Source organism: Amblyraja radiata, chromosome 22, assembly GCF_010909765.2.
Source record: "Amblyraja radiata isolate CabotCenter1 chromosome 22, sAmbRad1.1.pri, whole genome shotgun sequence".
In the NCBI taxonomy this organism is placed as follows: Eukaryota; Metazoa; Chordata; class Chondrichthyes; order Rajiformes; family Rajidae; genus Amblyraja; species Amblyraja radiata.
In genome coordinates, this window is record NC_045977.1 from 11242807 (window position 1) to 11262032 (window position 19226).

General features: G+C 43.1%; 1 protein-coding gene across 3 annotated transcripts in view; it reads right to left on the bottom strand.

Moving 5' to 3' along the window:
* The window catches only part of ppl (periplakin), a 72078-nt gene that overhangs the window by 40802 nt on the left and 12050 nt on the right, over nucleotides 1–19226 (bottom strand). For all 3 annotated transcript variants that reach the window (XM_033040399.1, XM_033040397.1, XM_033040398.1), the window contains exons 2-3: nucleotides 1402–1501; nucleotides 212–366 (exon numbers count right to left, since the gene is read on the bottom strand). In XM_033040399.1, coding sequence (XP_032896290.1) covers nucleotides 212–366; nucleotides 1402–1501 — 255 coding nt within the window. The remainder of the gene's footprint in view (nucleotides 1–211; nucleotides 367–1401; nucleotides 1502–19226) is intronic.

Below are 19226 nucleotides of genomic sequence, written 5' to 3' on the forward strand. Positions count from 1 at the left end.
ATAGACATTCTGAAGATAGTTTGGGACAGGATATACTGATGGAGTTGGATTAATTGGCCTATTTTGTGTTTCATAGGTACTATTTAATTTTGTATAATTTAAGTTGGACGAGAAATGAGCACAGAGCACAAGGCTTGACATCTGGAATTGTGCAATTAACCCTCACCTTTATACTCACTGAGATATAAAGTAAAAAAATGGTTCCACTTACTCCTCTGTAATCATATCAGACTGTGGGTGCCTCTCAGAGTTGGCTACCTGTGCATCCGTCTGCAGGTTCGCTAGTATTACTTCCGACTCATCTATCAATTTCTCAGTGTCATCATGGAATAGCACATGTTTCCCCTCCTCTATACGCTTGACATCCTAGAAAGATTAGAAAACAACAACAAAAAATGTATTCGAGCTTCCACATCTTTGAGAATCCCATTCATTAACTTTTTAACATGAAGGAAGGAAATCACATTTTCAAATATCTTTTCACTGGGATGCTTGAGTCACAATTTCCCACGATGAGGAAATGAAAGATTGAAACTTCAGCCTTTATGTTAAAATTCTGTTTGAGAGATCCTTATGGATTTTTATTTCATTCTTGGTCAACGGAAAGAAGAGCAATTGAATAAAACTGAGTCTTCTTTAGAATCCAGTGCAGCAATTCTCCTCTTTCAGCACAGTGCTGCAATTATGAGTCATGAACCATGACTTTTTCAAAAGTGATTTTACTGATAGAGAGCAGATCTAGGAGAATTGGGGGGAGGGAGGGGGAGGGGACCATGGGCAAAGGCCTGTAGCACAAAACATGGAGCATTGTCCTTAATATTAAGAGCTTCATCCGGATGAAGAAAGGGCAATTGCAAATGTCAGAGAATCACATCAATGGGACTGAGTGACAGAGCTGCTGAAAACATGTTTATCTCAGGTTCTGTGCATGAAGTAATGCAGAACGCAATTACGGAAACAGCAGCAATTGATGGTGAAGAAAGAGTGAAGGTCGTAAATGCTATCTTTTAACCACAAAGAGGTCATGTGTGATAATTTGCAGCGGTTGAAATTTGCACCTCGGCTGTTCCTGAAAGAATTATTCAAGTTATATATTGTTTTAATCAATCCAATCCAATCCAGTCCAATTATATGTGAGTCATTCCAGAGCTATGATTTGATTGTAATAAATAAGTCAGTGGTAAAGTATTTAAAGATTTTTATCAATGTTGCCACGCCTCTTTGAGCACCTCCCAAGATAGGATGGAGCTTCACCTGGGTTTGTCCACAATGTGATAACAGTTGATGACAAAATTAATTGCAAACATATGCACACACCTACACAAGAGTACATTGGATGGTTTAGGAGGAACCATATTAGTTATTCAAGCAACTATCATCAACACTTAATTCAAAGCTTACTTGAAGAAAGCATTCTTCAACCTTGTAGATATTCTTCTCCACAACATCTGCATTTTGTTGTAGGCGCACGATCAGCTGTGAGAGCGTCGAAGGTGTCTTTCTGTAATAAATAAAATGAACAGACAGACCATTAAACAGGGAAAAGTAGATTTCAAGGTACATTGTAAGGCTTAGCACACACTGCATTTCCATATTATTGCCATGTTTTAGAAGATCACCTTTTGCTCTTTTACCGCGCGCCTTGCACCACTCAACCATAAAACATTGTTTGGCTTTCCTTCCCTTAACCTCATGACATCTCTCTCCATCTTTACATCTTTCCTTAAGACATGGTGATGCACACATAGGGTGGTACAGTGACACAACTGCTAGAGCTGCTGCTTCATGGATTCAATGAACCAGGTTCAATCTTGACTTTCGGTGCTATCTGTGTGGAGTTTGCAGTGAGGATTCTGGCACATTACTTCTCGCGAGTAAGGTATTTGGAAGCAAATAGAAAAATCTATTGCACAATTAATAATAACTTGGAAATTATAAGTTTGATACATTTTGGAGAACTCAGAGCCAAAAACTCAGTTCATTCTCAAATTTTCTTTATTTTATGAAAGTTATTAAAAAATATAATAATATGTCTTATATGGATAATTGCACTTAACATCAACATAACAGGCTTCCTAACCATTGTGTGGTAAACTCTGTGTGCCCTTGTATAATCAGACAATGGTTAGGAATTAAGGATCAGAAACAAGGGATAATAGTTCCCATTGAGCCTGCACCATTCAATGACATCTGCTCCTACACTCAAGTCCGCTTTGTCACCCAAGCCCTAAAGTCGCTATTCCCTTACCAGCCAAAAATCATTCAATCGGCCATGAAAAAAAACCAATGACTTTGAGCAGACATTATCCTCTGTAGCGGGGAATTCTAAGCATTTACGTTCCTCGTGTCCCTATAGTGAAAGATTATTCCCAAGAAGAAACAGGTTATAATCAATCTATGCACCTTCACCTCACTTTTAGTAACCTTGGGGAATAGTCGTCCTTGGCCGCTATTGTCCATTTTTATGGATAGTATTGAGAACAAGCTGAAAGACTGCTGACAATTAGTTAGTGAAGGCTTCCTCATCTGAATTCTACACAGATGGATCTCTCAGCCTGTGCCCATGGCCTTGATCTCTCCGATTCTATGGATCAATACACATATTTTCCAAAAGCAGGCACAATTCCTTACTCTGTACTCTAGCCCTTTCCCAATTCCATGTGCCATACTAATGACTCCACATGCTCAATAGCTTTTATGATGTATTGCCCCAGAGCTTCTAAGTTGATCCAGAACCATGTGTACTTATTGCACTGAATCTATGGAATCATAGTCCAAAGTCTTGAAAACACAATCTGACTGATTCCACATCCATTGCTCCCTGATTAATTACATTGATATTCAGCCCTTATTGCCAAACTAATCAAAATTGTTAAAACAAGTCTTCAAAATGTGAATTCACAAATTACCTGTATCACTTGGAACCAAGGCAGAGAAACTTATGTTGTGTTGGACAAAAATATAATCTTTTGATCAACTGAGATTTGAATAAATGGCTAAAATCAACGCTACAATTCAGATTTACAAAGTTTTTAAGGTGCTGGTACTGAACCCACATCGCAGGTATCCAAAATGTTTAAATGAAATCAGAAATTTCTGGGTAAAATTTGAGCGCAGCCAACTAAAACATTTGATCAGTAATTCAATCTCGGCTGGTCGTTGGATTTTAACTGCAGAGAAAGGTTTTGGAAAGGTTGCAAAGTCTAAACAAGCGGTGCAGGTGGAAAATACAGCTGCATCCTTGGTAAAGTTGAGGCAACAATCTGAGCGATTCAATCTGAATTAGACTGGAGGACTATTGAGCAGCATGAGAAATAGGGTGTGAATGTTCCTCACTGATCCATGACTTCCTCGGTTGGATATTTGTGCCAATTTTATTTGAACTTGCTTTTGGATATTTCAATACTTCAAAGTTTCATCAAGTTTTTCGTAGACTGGTCAACAGCTGCCACTCATTGTAACTTTACCCTTTACTATCTATCCGAGTACTTAGCCTCAGTATGTCTTCTAACGACAGCTAGAACACTCTAAATTCCTCCATGTTTATAATTGTCTACAAAAGGAGTGTCTTCCTCCATTGTACTAAACGGTGAATGGTAGGAGATGGAAAGCAAAAGAGCGGCAAAGAACGCAGAGATTTCTGGAAGGCAATTACAAGGGCATACAATCTTTTGTTCTACCGTTTAAACATTGTACTTTGCTGATCGTGTTTTTCAAGGGATGAATCAGATAGATTCAACACTGGCCACACCCGATCTTTGAAGAGCAGCAATAAAAGCAAATGGCGTGGGGATTTATTGTCATACAGTATCTGTAGAGTACGTCATAGTTTTGTCGAGCTGCAGCAAATTAAACATTTTGGATACTTTGTTCACAGAAGGGCCATGAGGACCATTAAGCTAAGGCACCAATGCTGTGCAACAAGCAGAATAATTTGTGAGGTATTGGACAACAATATTATACTTTGGACAACTGGGATTTGGAAAAAAAATGGTTAAAAACATCCCTAATAGTTCAGATTTACAACATTTTTAAGATGCTAGTACCAAATATGTAGGAATAAGTAATAATAAAAATAATAACATTTTATAAATAACAGAATACTAATAATAAATGTAATAATAATAATAAATAACAGTAATAAGTAGTAATAGTAAAGATATACATAGTAAGAAGATAACTTTATTGAAGAACAGCTATTTGGCTTCCTAATAGGCTGGTAAACTAAACATGACTGGCTGCATGTTCTGTGATCAAATCCCAGTGGATATACAGCTGCTGATGGCTAACATAAAGGATTCCTCTATATATTCCCTGGAAATGATCAAACATTGATAATGCATTCATCACTGTCCTCACCCAACCCTTGCAGAGCAGCAACAGAAGCAAACTATATGTGGGATTATTGTATTATCAATATGACTGGGTTTGTCATGTTGAAGCTGCTAGGTACACCAGGGAAACCGCACTCCAGGCATAGAAGGACAAATGAATCAGGGAAGCAATCCTCAATCTGTCTTTTCATTCTCTTTGAGCCACGCAGCTCCTAATTTTCCTCTGTCTGCCACTTATAATCTTCAGGCATTTAAACCTGCCTTAGCCTCGCCCAAACACAATGACCGAGCTTGCCTACCATACATTTTATTTTTATTTAGGTTTGTTGATATCTGTTTACTTTGAATAAGGCTACTCAAATAATTTTATGCGGATAATTCCATAATTTCATCAAATCCAAAATGAATGCAGGTCCTGGAATGCGCCGCCAGGGTGGTGATTGAGGCAGATATGACAGTGGTATTTGAGAGACTTTTGGATAGGTGTATGGATATTCAGGGAATGGAGGGATAGGGATTATGTTCAGGCTGATAATTGTTAGTCTTGGCATCACGTTCAGCACAGACATTGTGGGTAGGGTTACCAACTGCCCCGTATTAGCCGGGACATCCCGTATTTTGGGCTAAATTGGTGTGTGCCTTGTCCCGTATTTGACTGCTACTACTCGTGTCCAGGGGACTGTCGGGTTGGAGTGCCGAAGTAGTGCAGCAGCCCGGCCAGCTGTCCGACCTTTGGACCTTCGCTTACCGCCGACACCACCACCCCTCCTTCTCATGGCTGATCATCGGTTCATGAGTTGGATCGGGTGCTGGACCATGCGCGCAACATCGTGCGGGGCAGGGCCAAAACTCCTCAGCTGGCCCGCCAGCTGGACTCTGTGTGCAGTCCAGCACCCGGGCCAACTCATTATTCACCCAGCCACGGCCGAGTCAGTCAACGAATTGCCGTTGGGAATTTGTCCCGTATTTTGACCTTTTGCCCCTTATTTGGGACTGAGATAGTTGACAACCCTAATTGTGGGCCTGTCTTGTGTTGCACTGTTCTATGTTCTATGTTATTCCTAGGTTACGCCAGAGTTCCTGTCCTGAGAAATGCTTGTAACACAGACAGTTTGCAAGTTGGAAATGCAACCTCCTGGCAATATTATTAAATAAAACATACGCTAACCATGGGCAGCACGTAGTTAAACCTGGATGTTTAACTCAACTATTCAGGTTTCTCTGCTAAATGCAATGATATTGCCGTGAACTGAGATCCCAGATGGCAGAAGAAATCTGGAGCCATGTAGTAGTCAGCAAACCATCCCACCAGTCCTTAAACTCTTGTGTCTATGCATGGGACGTACATTATTTGAGTGTTTGCAATGTGGGGAAGACCTGCACCAATATCAACTAAGAATAAAGTTCCATTCACACAATTGCATATGAACATTGTGTGACAGTATTCTATCAGTTTAATCCTACTGTAGTAGCCATTTAGCTTAACTCAGTATATTATAATTATAACCAGTTACCTTTAATTTTATCTGCCTGTAATTATGTGGGTGGGATTTATACGTAGACTGGGGCGCTGTTTGTGGCTAGGATTCTCGTGCAGACGCCCTAGTAGTTAGTTTAGTTTGATGAAGATCGTGGGAGAGACATAGTTTTGATCATGCACAAGCATGACCACGAGTATGATTAAAATATACAAGATGAAGCTTTGATGAATTATCTTACTGTTTGTTCTTCAATAAAGAATCTATTAATCTAGAGACTGTTTCTGGAATATTCATCTATCAACGACAGTGAATGTCTCCTGGAGGGCTTGTGGGTGCGTATAGATTACATTCTGATCCACGGTCATCAATGTGACTATTGAGGGCTAAACCTTTGAGACATCATAGAGACTGTCACTATACCTACTAAAAAGTTTTTTTTTTAAAGGAAAGGGCAATGATCCTTTTACTGCAGTCAATACTACAATTGACTGATGGATGAAAATGTAATATTGAGTAAAGAGAAATACTCACTTCCTTGTATAATTTCTATCTAAGAAGGTAATCCATATCAACATGCCATTGAGTTGGGTATTGCCATTAATTCTAAACCCCAACATTATACTTCAACATTTTTTTTTAAGTTTCCCTTCTTTGCTGTTGAACTGCTCTTTGCAAGTTACTACTAAAACCAATTAGTTATTTGGCTTCCCCTTCGTCAAAATCAATTGTTTGAGTAGCCAATATTTTAATTACACAGTGCATACAGAATGTTCATTTAAGCAGTGCTGTGATTATCTTACTGGACAAATATTACAGAGGCCTGTCCAGATGAACTGGTAACCTGAGCAAATTCTAAGTCAAGAGCTTTGAAATGTTTAGTGTCATTGACAATTACTGTAATGGTCGTATAAACCCATGTGGTTCACCAATGTACTGCAGGGAAGGAAAATTGCTGCCATTGTCCAGTCAACAGACTCAAAAATGCAACCGACCCTAAACTGGCTTTGAACGTACAAAATACTGCAGATGCTTGAAATCTGATACTCAAAGTAAAGTGCTGACGCTATTCAAAGCATCAGGCAAAATCAATGAAGAGAAAAAGAGATAACATGGCAGGTCAAGGGGTTTCATCAGACAGGACTCTTACCAGGGTTGCTGTCTAACCAATTATTTCAAGCTGTTATTAGTTAGAGTGTCTTAAATATCCAAGGATTTCTGCCACATTCGTTTTTCCATTTATTGGTTAATTATGGTAAATCCTGACATGGTTATCCTGCCCAAATCTTATTTTTCAGCCGACATTCCAGATGCTTCCATCACCAGTCCTCTACAACCAGGAAGACAGCGTGGCAAAGAGTAGGGTGAGGCAGGGGCTTGGAAGTGCACAACCACAGACTTCCACCTCAGTTTGCAGATGACAGGCAGATTGATGGAGTTGTGGGTGGTGAGGAAGATTGTATTGTTCCACGTTCTATGTTCTAGTTGTGTTCCACCACGTTCTGTAACCTCATGACTTGACATCTCTCTCATTCCAGCATCAGCATCAAGACTGGGGATCAACCCCGGATCAATGAAGAAGGGAGGAGAGCATGGCTGGAACAATACCTGGATTATCGGCCAGTAAAATGATCCTGCACTTAATGGATCAGATCAAACCTCAACCATCCAACAACCTGCATTCACGAATGGTGGCAGGGAATTAAACAACAGAAGAGGGACAATTTTTACCAAAGGCCAATTGATCCCCGACATGTAAATCTATGGGATGTGGAAGGAAACTGGAGCACCTGGAGGTCAGGGTCATAGGGAGAATGTGCAAACTGCATTCATACAGCACCCTCGGTCAGGATCAAACCCGGGTCTCTGGCACTTTGAGGCGGCAACTCTAGCAGTTGTGCTGCCCTTGACATCTATCTAACTCTAGCAGCTGTGCTGTCCTTGACATACATCCATCCATCCATCCATCTATCTCTAAAACTCTGATCTTGTGCTCTTCCGGTTTGCGTAGTTTTTCTATTTGCGCAAAAACGGCACACGATAGTGCTACGATTTTCGCCCCCTTACGCACCATTCTCCTGTGCTCAAGTGCAACAAGTTTTGTTCCGATTGATGGTATATTGTAAAAGTTATTAAGGTTTAAAAATCGTAAAGACCGGGATGCCGACACCCCTTCCCGGCACCATCGCAGCACTGATTGGCTGTGTCCAATGTCAGTGGGTTGGAGGTTGCCAACTCGCCACGGTGAAGGAATGGAGGCGGCCAGCGATGCCCGACGAGCTGCGGCCACCCGGTACCTGGTGGGATGGTGCTGCGGCCTGAGCCCGGGGACTGGGCCTGGGCTGGAGCCGAGCCTGGTGCTGGAGCTGGAGTGAGAGCCGAGCCCGGGGCTTGGGATGGGGCTGTGACTGGGGCCGAGAAAGAAGGCGCAGCCTGAGCTGGAACCAAGGACGAGCCTTGGTCCGGGGTCAGGGACGAGTCCGGAGATGAAGTCGAGGCTTGGACTGGAGCCCAGGCGCCGGCCGAGCTGAGCTGAGGGCTGGAGTCTGCAGCCAGGGCCGGGCACGAGTACGAGAACCAGGCTGTTCCAGGCCCCGATGCTGCTCTACGACCTGGGTAGGTGCTGGGGCATGGAATGGGAGTGAGGAGAGGAAGATGAGGGAAATGAGGAGGAGGGAGATGGGGTGGGGAGTGTGGTGGTAGAGAGAGATTGGGGGGTGTGGAAGAGGGAGGGGGGTGGAGGAGGGAGATCTGTTAAATTGGAATATTGCGTTGAGGGAATGGGTGAGTAGAGGAATATTGCGTTGGGGAATGGGTTGCGGTGTGGGACCATGCCTCCCATGTGACAGGGACCCAACGGGTCCCACTTAGTCTAGTATGTTAATAAAACTCTAACCTTGTTTGTTTCTATGTCTATCTGTGTGCATGTCTGTGATGTCCTGAAATTAAGCCAAAATAGTACACGATAGCGCTACCATTTTTGGCCCACCTTACTCACCATTGTCCTGGAAACTGCCTGGCAGCAGTGTTCCACCCCACAATGACATCACAATGGGATCACATTTCCATTTTAAAAAAAACTCCCTTTTAAAAAACATAGCAGTTTCAACCTCACAATGACATCAAGGGCGGTAGGGAGGGGAGAGGGGTTATGGAGGGAGGGAGTGACTGAGGGTAGGGAAAAGGAGAGGGAGGGAGAGGTGAGGGAGGGAGTGGGGGAGGGGAGGAGGAGAGGGGAAAGAAGAGGGAGGGTGAAGAGGAGGGGGAGGAAATGCTGGAGATGAGGGGGAATGGAGAATAGGGGTAGGAAGAGGGATGACAAGGCGCACTTGGGGAGGGTTGCCGTGCCTCGCATCACAACGGAGATCTCTGGCATCACAACGGGAACCCGTCAGCCACGCCTGCGCAGTTGGGGGCTATGGGTGAGTGGTGGAATATTGCGTTCGGGGACCAGCCCTCCCATGCGACAGGGACCCAAAAGGTCAACTCAGCCAGTCCCCGTTTGGCCCGTCTTCTATATACTACTAAAACTTTCATCTTGTTTATTTGTATGTATGCGTGCGTGCATGTGCGCGATATTCCAAAACCCCACCAAAACGGTATACGATAGCACTACAATTTTTGGACCATCTTACTCACCATTGTCCTGGGATTTATAAGAAACAAGTTTTGTTTGGATTGATGTTATATTTTACAAGTTGTTGACATTTTAAACTTTACAAAAAACACTTTTTAAACCACTTTCCTACTTGCCCTGCCCATCAGCAGCGTTCGACATCACAATGACATCACAATGACGTCACAATGGGATCCCGAATCTCATTTTTTTTAAAATCAAATTCTACCCTTTTACATTAACAGCTTAGGTTGTGTTTAGGTCATTTTAAAGAAAAATCACAATTTCTATGTAGGGAGGAGGGGATGGGGGAGTTTCATTTAAATTTTAAAAATCGTGATTTTCATATTTTCATTGTGGGGGGTGGGGGGTGGGGGGAGGTTTCATTTTTTTTAATTGTGATTTTCATTTTGGGGGGATATAGGGGGAGGTGAGGAGTGGGGGAGCAGGGGGATGGAGGGAGAGGAGGGGTGGAGAGGGGAAAGTGGAGGATGTGAAGAGAAAGAGTGGGGGAGGTAGGAAGTGGGCGATAGAGGGAGAGGAGGGTAGTGGGGGAGGTGAGGAGGGAGAGAGGGGGAGTGGGACAGTGGGAGGTGAGGAGTGGGGGAGCAGGTAGATAGAGGCCGAGGAGGTTGGTATGGAGGGAGAAGGGTTATGGAGGGAGGGAATGACTGAGGGTAGGGGAAAGGAGAGGGAGGGAATGAGTGGGGGAGGGGAGGAGGAGAGGGGAAAGAAGAGGGAGGGGGTGAAGGGGAATGAAGAAGGTAGGGGTAGGAAGAGGGATGGCAAAGCACAGTTGGGGGAGGGTTGCCGTGACATGCGTCACAACGGGAACCCATCAGCCGCGCCTGCACATTTGGGGGCTATGGGTGAGTGGTGGAACATTGAGTTTGGGGAACAGGATCTAACGGGTTCGCACTTGGTCTAGTTTATATTATAAAAGTGGGTGGTACCCATAGTCACCATGATTAGCTGTTGATCGGTACACCGGGCTCCCTTGAACGACCCATGCTGGCATTCTCCTTCTTTACCCCCTATATAACTGAGAGTCAACTTTCCACATCGTTCAAAGATCAGCTCAAAACACATCACAAGCAATGATGTTCCTTTTCATGTGTTCACTGCTGCAACATTGGAAGTGTGATGGACAATTTGCATAAATTGCAGTCTGGCAGAGGTACGTACGGGTGATTTATTATTGCTTAATGCCATTTGTTGTGCCCTTCACTCTATCAGAACAATAGAGGTTTGGCAGTAAACTCTCACTAGCTGTGTGGCATCATTTCACTCTAATCTGTGTTTCGATTGAGTATTGACTGTTAGTCAAAATGGTCAATGGGAGCCACAAGAAAGGCAAAGGTGTTTGCTTCAAAGATAGGGCAAACACTACTGCGAGTATGATGCTAGTGAATGTATGAAGAGTTTTTACACAGTTGTTTTGTTTTGTTTTTTTAATTCTGATTACAGTTGATTTTTGATATTAAAAAGATAATAGCCAGCAGTGTTTCATTCCCTGTTATTAAAGGATGCATTTAGTGCATACTTGAAATTCTAGTATCAAAGCGTTCAACTAAGTAGTTAGACTGATCTCAACACCCAATTTTAATGTGGTGTGCAAGGCACACCCAGAGAATTCCTGGCGCAGTTATCAACCCAACTCCTCCTTTCGAAAAGGCCAGAATTATAAAATTAATCAGAGAAAACAGACACAGGTAGGTGGAATCATGTTTACTTGGGGAGCAAGGGTGAAGTCGAGTTCTCCAGCAACAGGTGAAGAAGTTAGTTTTAAAAAGACTTTGGTAAATTGCATTCTGAACATTGAGGCAATTGCACAATTATTATGACAAAATCCAACTGAAATGACACGATTTTAAACTCTCTTTTTAATGTTTTCACCTGCACTGTGAGCATTAGGACCAATTTCATCATTACATCTAGGCTTGAAATGTCCAGTGAATCAAGGCAATAGATATAAAGCCTTATGTACACAAAATTGCTGGGGAAACTCAGCGGGTGCAGCAGCATCTATGGAGCGAAGGAAATAGGCGACGTTTCGGGCCGAAACCCTTCTTCAGACTTCAGAGATATAAAGCCTTGTTGTTTTTTAAACGAGTGCTGTATGCTCAGCTTTAAAGAGCAGGGGCAGCAGAGTAACTATCTACCTGCACAGTTTTGGTAGGTTACTTATACTCACGCACCTCCAGCCAGGCTGTTAAAGCATCTTCAGCACTGTTATCTATCTGGCAACGTGAAAAATCTGCTAGGCAGGACAAATCCAATTCAGATAATCAGCACATGATTAGTCTACACACAGAAATCAACTAAGGAATGGAAGAAATTGCCAAGAAACCCACAACTTACACGCAGTGCTGAAATTATTAGGAAACACCAATACCCATCTAATCCAACCTGAAGTGCATCACCAAATCTCTAGTCAAACAATGGATCTCCTCACCACCAACCCATGCACCCATATCATTGGGGATAAGCAAGAGATGCCAACCCTATCAGAGGTGCTAAATAAACAACCCTCGCAGTTAATGGCTTGGCTGGCGGTGAGGGGAGCCTTCCCAGTCAGATCCGTTGGAACCTCACTACCAGCGCACGCTGTCTTCGGGATGGCTGCTAAGGAGAGGAGACTGTTGCCCACCTCTTTGCAGAGCATGGATTTGCAAAGAAAGTCTGGAGAGGTTTGTAAGGGTCCCTATCACCGAACTGCTCCGTCACATAGGACTTTGTAATTTACGGACTGTTCCCAGGGACGCATTGGGAGACTGACATCAAGTGCTGCTGGAAGGTCATCAACTCGGTCATCAACTCTTTGGTCTGTCAGAGCTTAGTTGACCTCCCAGCGGAGCGGAATGTCCGTTAGGGAATGTTGCTGACTGGCCCACTGCAGACTGCAGCAATACGTGCTGAGGAACGCAATGAAGCTCGGTGCAGCCAAACCAAGGCTCGGTGGGGGAGGACCACAGTCTAGGGTCCTTCTGCTGCTGGACATTGGGGGGGGCAGGGTGTGGTAGAGACACCCCTCAAAATAAGGGAAGGGATTCAACGCCAGTGGGCCACATGAGCGGCAAGCGTGGGGATAAATATGTGAAATTTGTGTAAACAGTTTTGAATGTTTGTATAGCCTCCGAAAATGTCGGATTAATTTTTTGCACGGTGCCTGTATTGTATATATTTATTACTTGAATAAAACCTATTTTGAAATTAAAAATATATATTCACAGCATTGTAAACTTCTAACTAGGCATCCATGAATAGGTAAAGATAAACAGACAATGAACAATTGATTGAACTTCAAAGGACACAAAGTGCTGAAGTAACAGGTCAGGCAGCATATCAGGACCACATGGATAGGTAAGGTTTCAGACTGAGACCCACCTTCAGATTGAACTTCCTTGCCTTGGTTGGCTGTTATGGACAGCTGGAAGACAACAGAGTTCATTCATAGAGCAGCAGAGAAGTTCCAATATCTGCACCTGACAAAGAGTTACTGACACACCTTTAGATAAAGCTGGTTCAATCAAATTCACATTCTCCTGGATAATTGCAAGAGAAGCATTGTGACATTTTTTACAAAAGACATTTGTTTTGAGTTGAACCTTTGCTACACAATAATTTTGTCCATTGCTTATTCTGCTTTTGAGATGTATCTGTTAAAACATTCTCTGGTTATTAACATAGAATTTGCCCTAATCAGAAAACTAGCCTATGAGCACTTCTTGAATTTATATCAAACTGTGACATGGCACACGGTGATGGCAGGAATCAGAAGATCATCTGCTATTATCACACAAGCCACAGACCATTGGTAACATTTTTACAGCAGGTCTTAGATTCTAAGAAGAATGACTGAGCTCCACCATCAGTGATGGATTAAGTTTCCACTTGCATGATGAGCACAGGAACTAGCATAAACAACAAGTAAATTCTCCACAAGTATATTACAGATAACTTGGATGGCATACAATGTCATGGTGTAGAATTAAGGCTTGTGGGGGTTTAGGGCACATACCATCTAACCCAGCACCAATCCTGTACGGTGTAGGAACGTAGGAAGGAAGTCCTGTAATGGCAAGATTGCTGATTTTACCTACTCCACACTCTCAGAGGTCTCCACAAACCCTTCTTACCTTCCTCTAGAGATTGCCAATCTTCCAGTGCTACCCTGGAGTCACCAGGAAATAAATATTAATCTCCAAACACTGCCACGGCTAACATCCATGAGGAGTGTATGATTTTTCTTATTTTTGTGGGGGGGGAAAAGCAAATGGTGGGAATTATCCAGTCAAGGTACCAAAGTCTCCGTTGCTTTCTCAGTGGAGAACAAGGTGTCCACATAAGGTGATTTATGTGTAGGAAGGAACTGCAGATGTTGGTTTACACTGAAGATAGACACAAAATGCTGGAGTAACTCAGTGGGACAGGCAGCATCTCTGGATAGAAGAGATGCTGTCTGTCTATCTCTAACTAGAGATGCTGCCTGCCCCGCTGACTTACTCCAACATTTTGTGTCTATCCAAGGTGATTTATGGCACTACGATGTCACAACCTGCCTGAAAATGCCTGATCGCGACTGATCTTGGCAGCTAAGCAGGTGCAGGCCTGGTTGGTACTTGGATGGGAAACTAAACATCCCAGATGCCCAGCCAGAGTTGACGCCCTTGAAATGACTGTCACCCATGGCTTGATTATTATTATTATTATTATTAACTTTATTTATAAAGCACTTTAAACAACTGCAGTTGCCACAAAGTGCTGTACATGAGAACTCATGTACAAAAAGCTATTACAAACCATTAAAAACCGTAAAACGAAGGACTATAAAAAACACACTAAAAATTAAAAGACATTAAAAGCACTAAGAACAGGAGCAAGGCCTCAGCCAGTGTCGAAAGCCAAAGAATAAAAATGTGTTTTTAGGGAGGATTTGAAGATGGACAGTGAGGGGGCCTGTCTGATGTGCAGCGGCAAGGTGTTCCAGAGTGCCGGAGCAGCAACAGAAAAGCCTCTATCCCCTCTGAGCTTCCGCTTAGACCTTGGTACCTCATTGATTGATGGTAGTCAGGCCTCTAATAAGACTGAGAGTTCAAAACTACTTCAAAGATCTGAATACAATGATCTAGGGCTAGGCCAACACCCCAATGCACTATTGCTACAGAAGCATATTTAAGGTTTTACCTTAGACTAGGGACCGGTTTGCAAAAGACAGTGGAAATATTTCAAAACAGAGCAATGGGACTTTCATCAGCAAGGCTGAAAAAGTGGTCAGGAGCGGGGGGAGGGTGGAGATGAGGAGAACAAAAGGCAATGTCTGTAGTGTGGAGATTGGGACAGTTTTGATGAAAGGTCACTCATATGAAATATTAACTTTGTTTCACTCCACAGAAATGCCTGACCTGCTGCGTTATCTGATAATCTGAACAGCCTTACGATGCCGTTTAGTGGAGCTTGCTATGAATTTCCCATGTTATAACAGCAGCTGTGCTTCAGAGGTATGTAATTAGCTGCAAAATGCTTCGGCTCATCCTTAGGTATTGAAAGGTGCTGAGTAGATGCAGGTCTTTTACCATATGGGAGTTGAGCAAGACATAATGTTTCTTCACCATCTTTAATCAAATAGCTTCAGTTTTAGCAATGGTGGATTTTAGTCGACCTGTGATCCCATGGGAACATTTGTTCGGAATCAAATCTGCCTTACTTAGATCTGCAATGTTTTTTTCTTTAAATATCCAAATCAATCTTTTTACGGTTATTTAGACAAACAAGTTGCCTTTGTGTGAATCTAATGGATTCCAATAGTAGGTGGTGCCGTGTCATGGCCAAGATGAGTTGCTCTATTTGTTTTTGCTGATGTCATTCCAGTTATATCACCCGGGCTAAAAAGCAACGTCAGCCAAGTTTGTACTTCACAATCCTACCTGCTTTGAAGAAGTAACTAAACCAATCTATAATTTGGCTCAAGTTTAAGGGAAAACAAATCCACCTCAACAAAGCTTTAAAAGACTCGGATAATAACCGCATCCTCGCCAGGAAGCGAATGAAGGACGCTTTCCCCCTTACCCTACCCGCTTCCCCCCACATAAATTACTGAAAAAAACAAACAAAAAAACGTTCTAAACATAACAAAAAAATAAAAAAGACAACCAGACCGTGGGTGGAGGCAGCCAGTAACAGCGCCACCGGATGTTCAGAATTCCCACCTGATGCCAGCCCACGATCCTGAGCTGCTTGATGTCACAGAAGGACAAAAATGTTAGCTCTCACATACTTGAGAGGAGCAAGATAAATCCACCTTGCTGACAGGGAAACCCTTGGGAATGGATGTCATTCCAGTCTCACACTCCAGTAAATATCATTCACATCAATGGAGAGGAAAGGTCCATTGGCTTGGAAAACTAGTTTTATATCTGCCATATCAGTTTTCTTTTGGGTTAAAGAAAACACAATTGTATTTATAGCTGTCCAATCAATCCAACCTCAGCTGTATTTTAACATCAAGCCATGCCAGTGTTGCCTTGACTCTCGCAAATGCCATGTAAATCATTGGGTATATCTGATGGATTAACTTTATTCAAGCCTCACTAACCTAGATTAAGGAAGAATTCCTGTTTAAATCAAATGGCTTTTGGAATCTTTCCCCAAAACAAGGCTCAAACATTGCTTCAAACTATTTAACAAACTGCCATGTCTTTCTTCCAGTACATAAGGTCAAATACTGTTGAATACAAACATGCTTGAACTGTTCTTGAACCTTTCCTGCTACTCTCTGATGAACATAAACCTTCCCCCATAAAATCTGCCACCCACAGACCACCAGACTGAATCAATAGTTACTAAGTACATAGTTAATATTCTACCTCAGTGCAATATATAAACACCCACACTCACTTTGTCCTGCACCCCCTACCCTGCCACTCTTTCTCTTATTGCTAAGATACGGTATCAGTTGATGATTAGTACCCTGCCCACTTTTCCGGTGTGGTCTGATCAGCAGGTGCAGGAGCTCGTAGAGATAACCAGACCCAAATCTTGTGCAATATGAAGGAAATAAAACTATCCTTTTCTTCTCTAGTGCAATCCACCAAGAGAAGTTAAATGTGGTCATCGGTTGCTGCCCTTTAAGGTTCACTAGCTCCTGAGATCCAGAATCAAAGGGAATTTTCAACATAGGCAGGTGGTATTCATACATCAGCTCAAATGTAGGAATTGGGCGCACGGCAATTAGCAGTCATGACTATAGTGCAAAGTTTTCCTGTCTGTCCCATAAGCCCAGTCATATTCGAGAGCTGCCTACTGTATAATCTGTAGAGGCAGTGACAACAGTAATCGTAATAAATGTGGGAAGTTCATAGAGTTTGAGGTTTGACATTCACGCTCGACTTTGCCAGGATTCTATATTAGAAAACTTGAAGAATAGCGGGCAAAGCACCAATAACTGCTTCATCCAACCCTCACGCTCCTAATCCCTGCACAACTGAGGAGATAACCTACCCTCCATCAACACCACCAGATCCTTGCCTGTGATCTCCACGTTTCATCCATTATTGGATGAAAGGCTTTTGAGTGCTGAAAACACGTATGGCTAGTTCTATCACACCCGACACCATGGACCTCACTGGACATCAGCAGTTTGCATCTCTCACAACAATCTTTTATGCACTATCACTAATAAAAGTTTTGCATTTATATGCAGTCAACTCTCGGCCCCCTATCAGCTGATTCACAGTTTGTGAATAACAGGGTTCAAGGGAGAGGATGCCTGGGTTTCCAGGTCCTAATCTGTTGAGCTCCGTGTGTGCGCTGGTTGCCTGCAATAGCCATGGTTTGGAACATCCCTTCATGTTGAAGAAGCTGATTTTGGGCATGGGAACACCTCGTGCGCAGGTAATGTTGGGGTTCAGGTGGTTGTTGGTGTTGGGGGCCACACCGGATGAACCAACTGCGCCTGTGGCTAATTCAGATGGGACGTTAACTCCAGTAACGAGCTACTGCAGGAAACCACTCAGCCCACTGGGGCGGTGTGGACAGGAGAAAGCATCACCGTCCTCAGCAGCTGCCCGACTACCTCCCCCAAAGCTGCTCCAGTGTTGGACCTGTCCCTAGGATTTTAGCCATTTCTGAGCAGGTGTTCCCCAGGCAAAGCCTCAAAGCCTGGTGAGGAGCCAGGTGCTGCCCACATCCTCCACATGGGCCTGGCACTGGTGGTCACCATGGCTGCAGAGGGAGAACAGGTCTAGAGAAGAAGCTGGTGCTTGCTGCTCTTTTGTCCAGGTGCACGGACTATAAACTGATCTGATTGATTACCTTTGATTGATCATCTGATTGTGCACCACCCAAACCGATCAATGTGGGTAGTGCACGCAGTCACCTTGAATAGCTGTTGCTAGGTATACCAGGCTCCCTTGAACGACCCATGCAGGCATTCTCCTCTTTTACCCCGAGATAACTGAGAGTCAACTTTTCACATTGTTCACAGATCAGCTCAAAGCACATCACAAGCAATGATTTTCTTCTTCATGTGTTCATGGACGCGTGATGGACAATTTGCATAAATTGCTGTCTGACAGAGGTACGTTTTGGTGATTATTATTGCTTAATGCCATTTGTTGTGCCCTTCACTCTTTATCAGAACAATAGAGGTTTAGCAGTAAGCTCTCACTAGCTGCGTGGCATCATTTCACTCTAATCTGTGCTTCTATTGACAATGTTGGTCAAACTGGCCAAGGTGTGCCACAAGAATATAGGAAAGAACTGCAGATGCTGGTTTAAATCGAAGGTAGACACAAAATCCTGGAGTAACTCAGCAGGGCAGGCAGCATCTCTGGAGAGAAGGAATGGGTGACGTTTCGGGTCTGAAGAAGGGTCTCGACCCGAAACATCATCCATTCTTTCTCTCCAGAGATGCTGCCTGTCCCACGGAGTTACTCCAGCATTTTGTGTCTACTTTAGAATGGCAAAGGTGTTTGGTTCAAAGATAGGGCAAACATTACTGACTATGATGCTATTGAATTTATCTCTGTATGAATAATTTTTACAGTTATTGTTTTTGTTTTTTTTTAATTCTGAATAAAGTTTATTTTTGATATTAAAAAAAATAGCCAGCAGTGTTTCAATCCCTGTTATTAAAGGATCCATTTAGTGCATACTTGAAATTCTAGTTCTCAATGAGTTAAACAATTTAGTTAGACTGGTCTCAACACCCAATTTTAATGTGGTGTGCATGGCACACCCAGAGAATTCCTGGCGTAGTTATCAACCCAACTCCTCCCTTCGAAAAGGCCAGAATTATAAAATTAATCAGAGAAAACAGATACTGGTAGGTGGAATCATGTTTATTTGAGGAGTAAAGGTGTCAAATTCTCCAGCAACAGGTGAAGGAGTTTAAAAAAAAACTTTAGTAAACTCCATTCTGTACTTTGAGGCAATTACACAATTATTATGAAAAAATCCAAACTGACAAGTGACATGACTTGAAACTCTCTTTTTAATTTTTTCACCTGCACATTAAGAGTTAAGGGGCTGTCCCACTGCGGCAACCTAATCTGCGAGTTAAGAAGAGTGTCTTCGACCTTCAAGCTCGAGGACACTCGCCTGGAAAACTTCGAGCTGGATCGATCATCAGCGTTGAAACCACGAGCTGGATTTACCGACCGCACACACACACACACACACACACAAACACATCGCAAAGGCGGGGGCCAGGGAAAGCTGGGGAGCGCTGTCTGAAATTCACACCCACGATGAAGAGGAAGGTAAAAGACGGCTGGTACATCACGGTAAGTCTTTTAG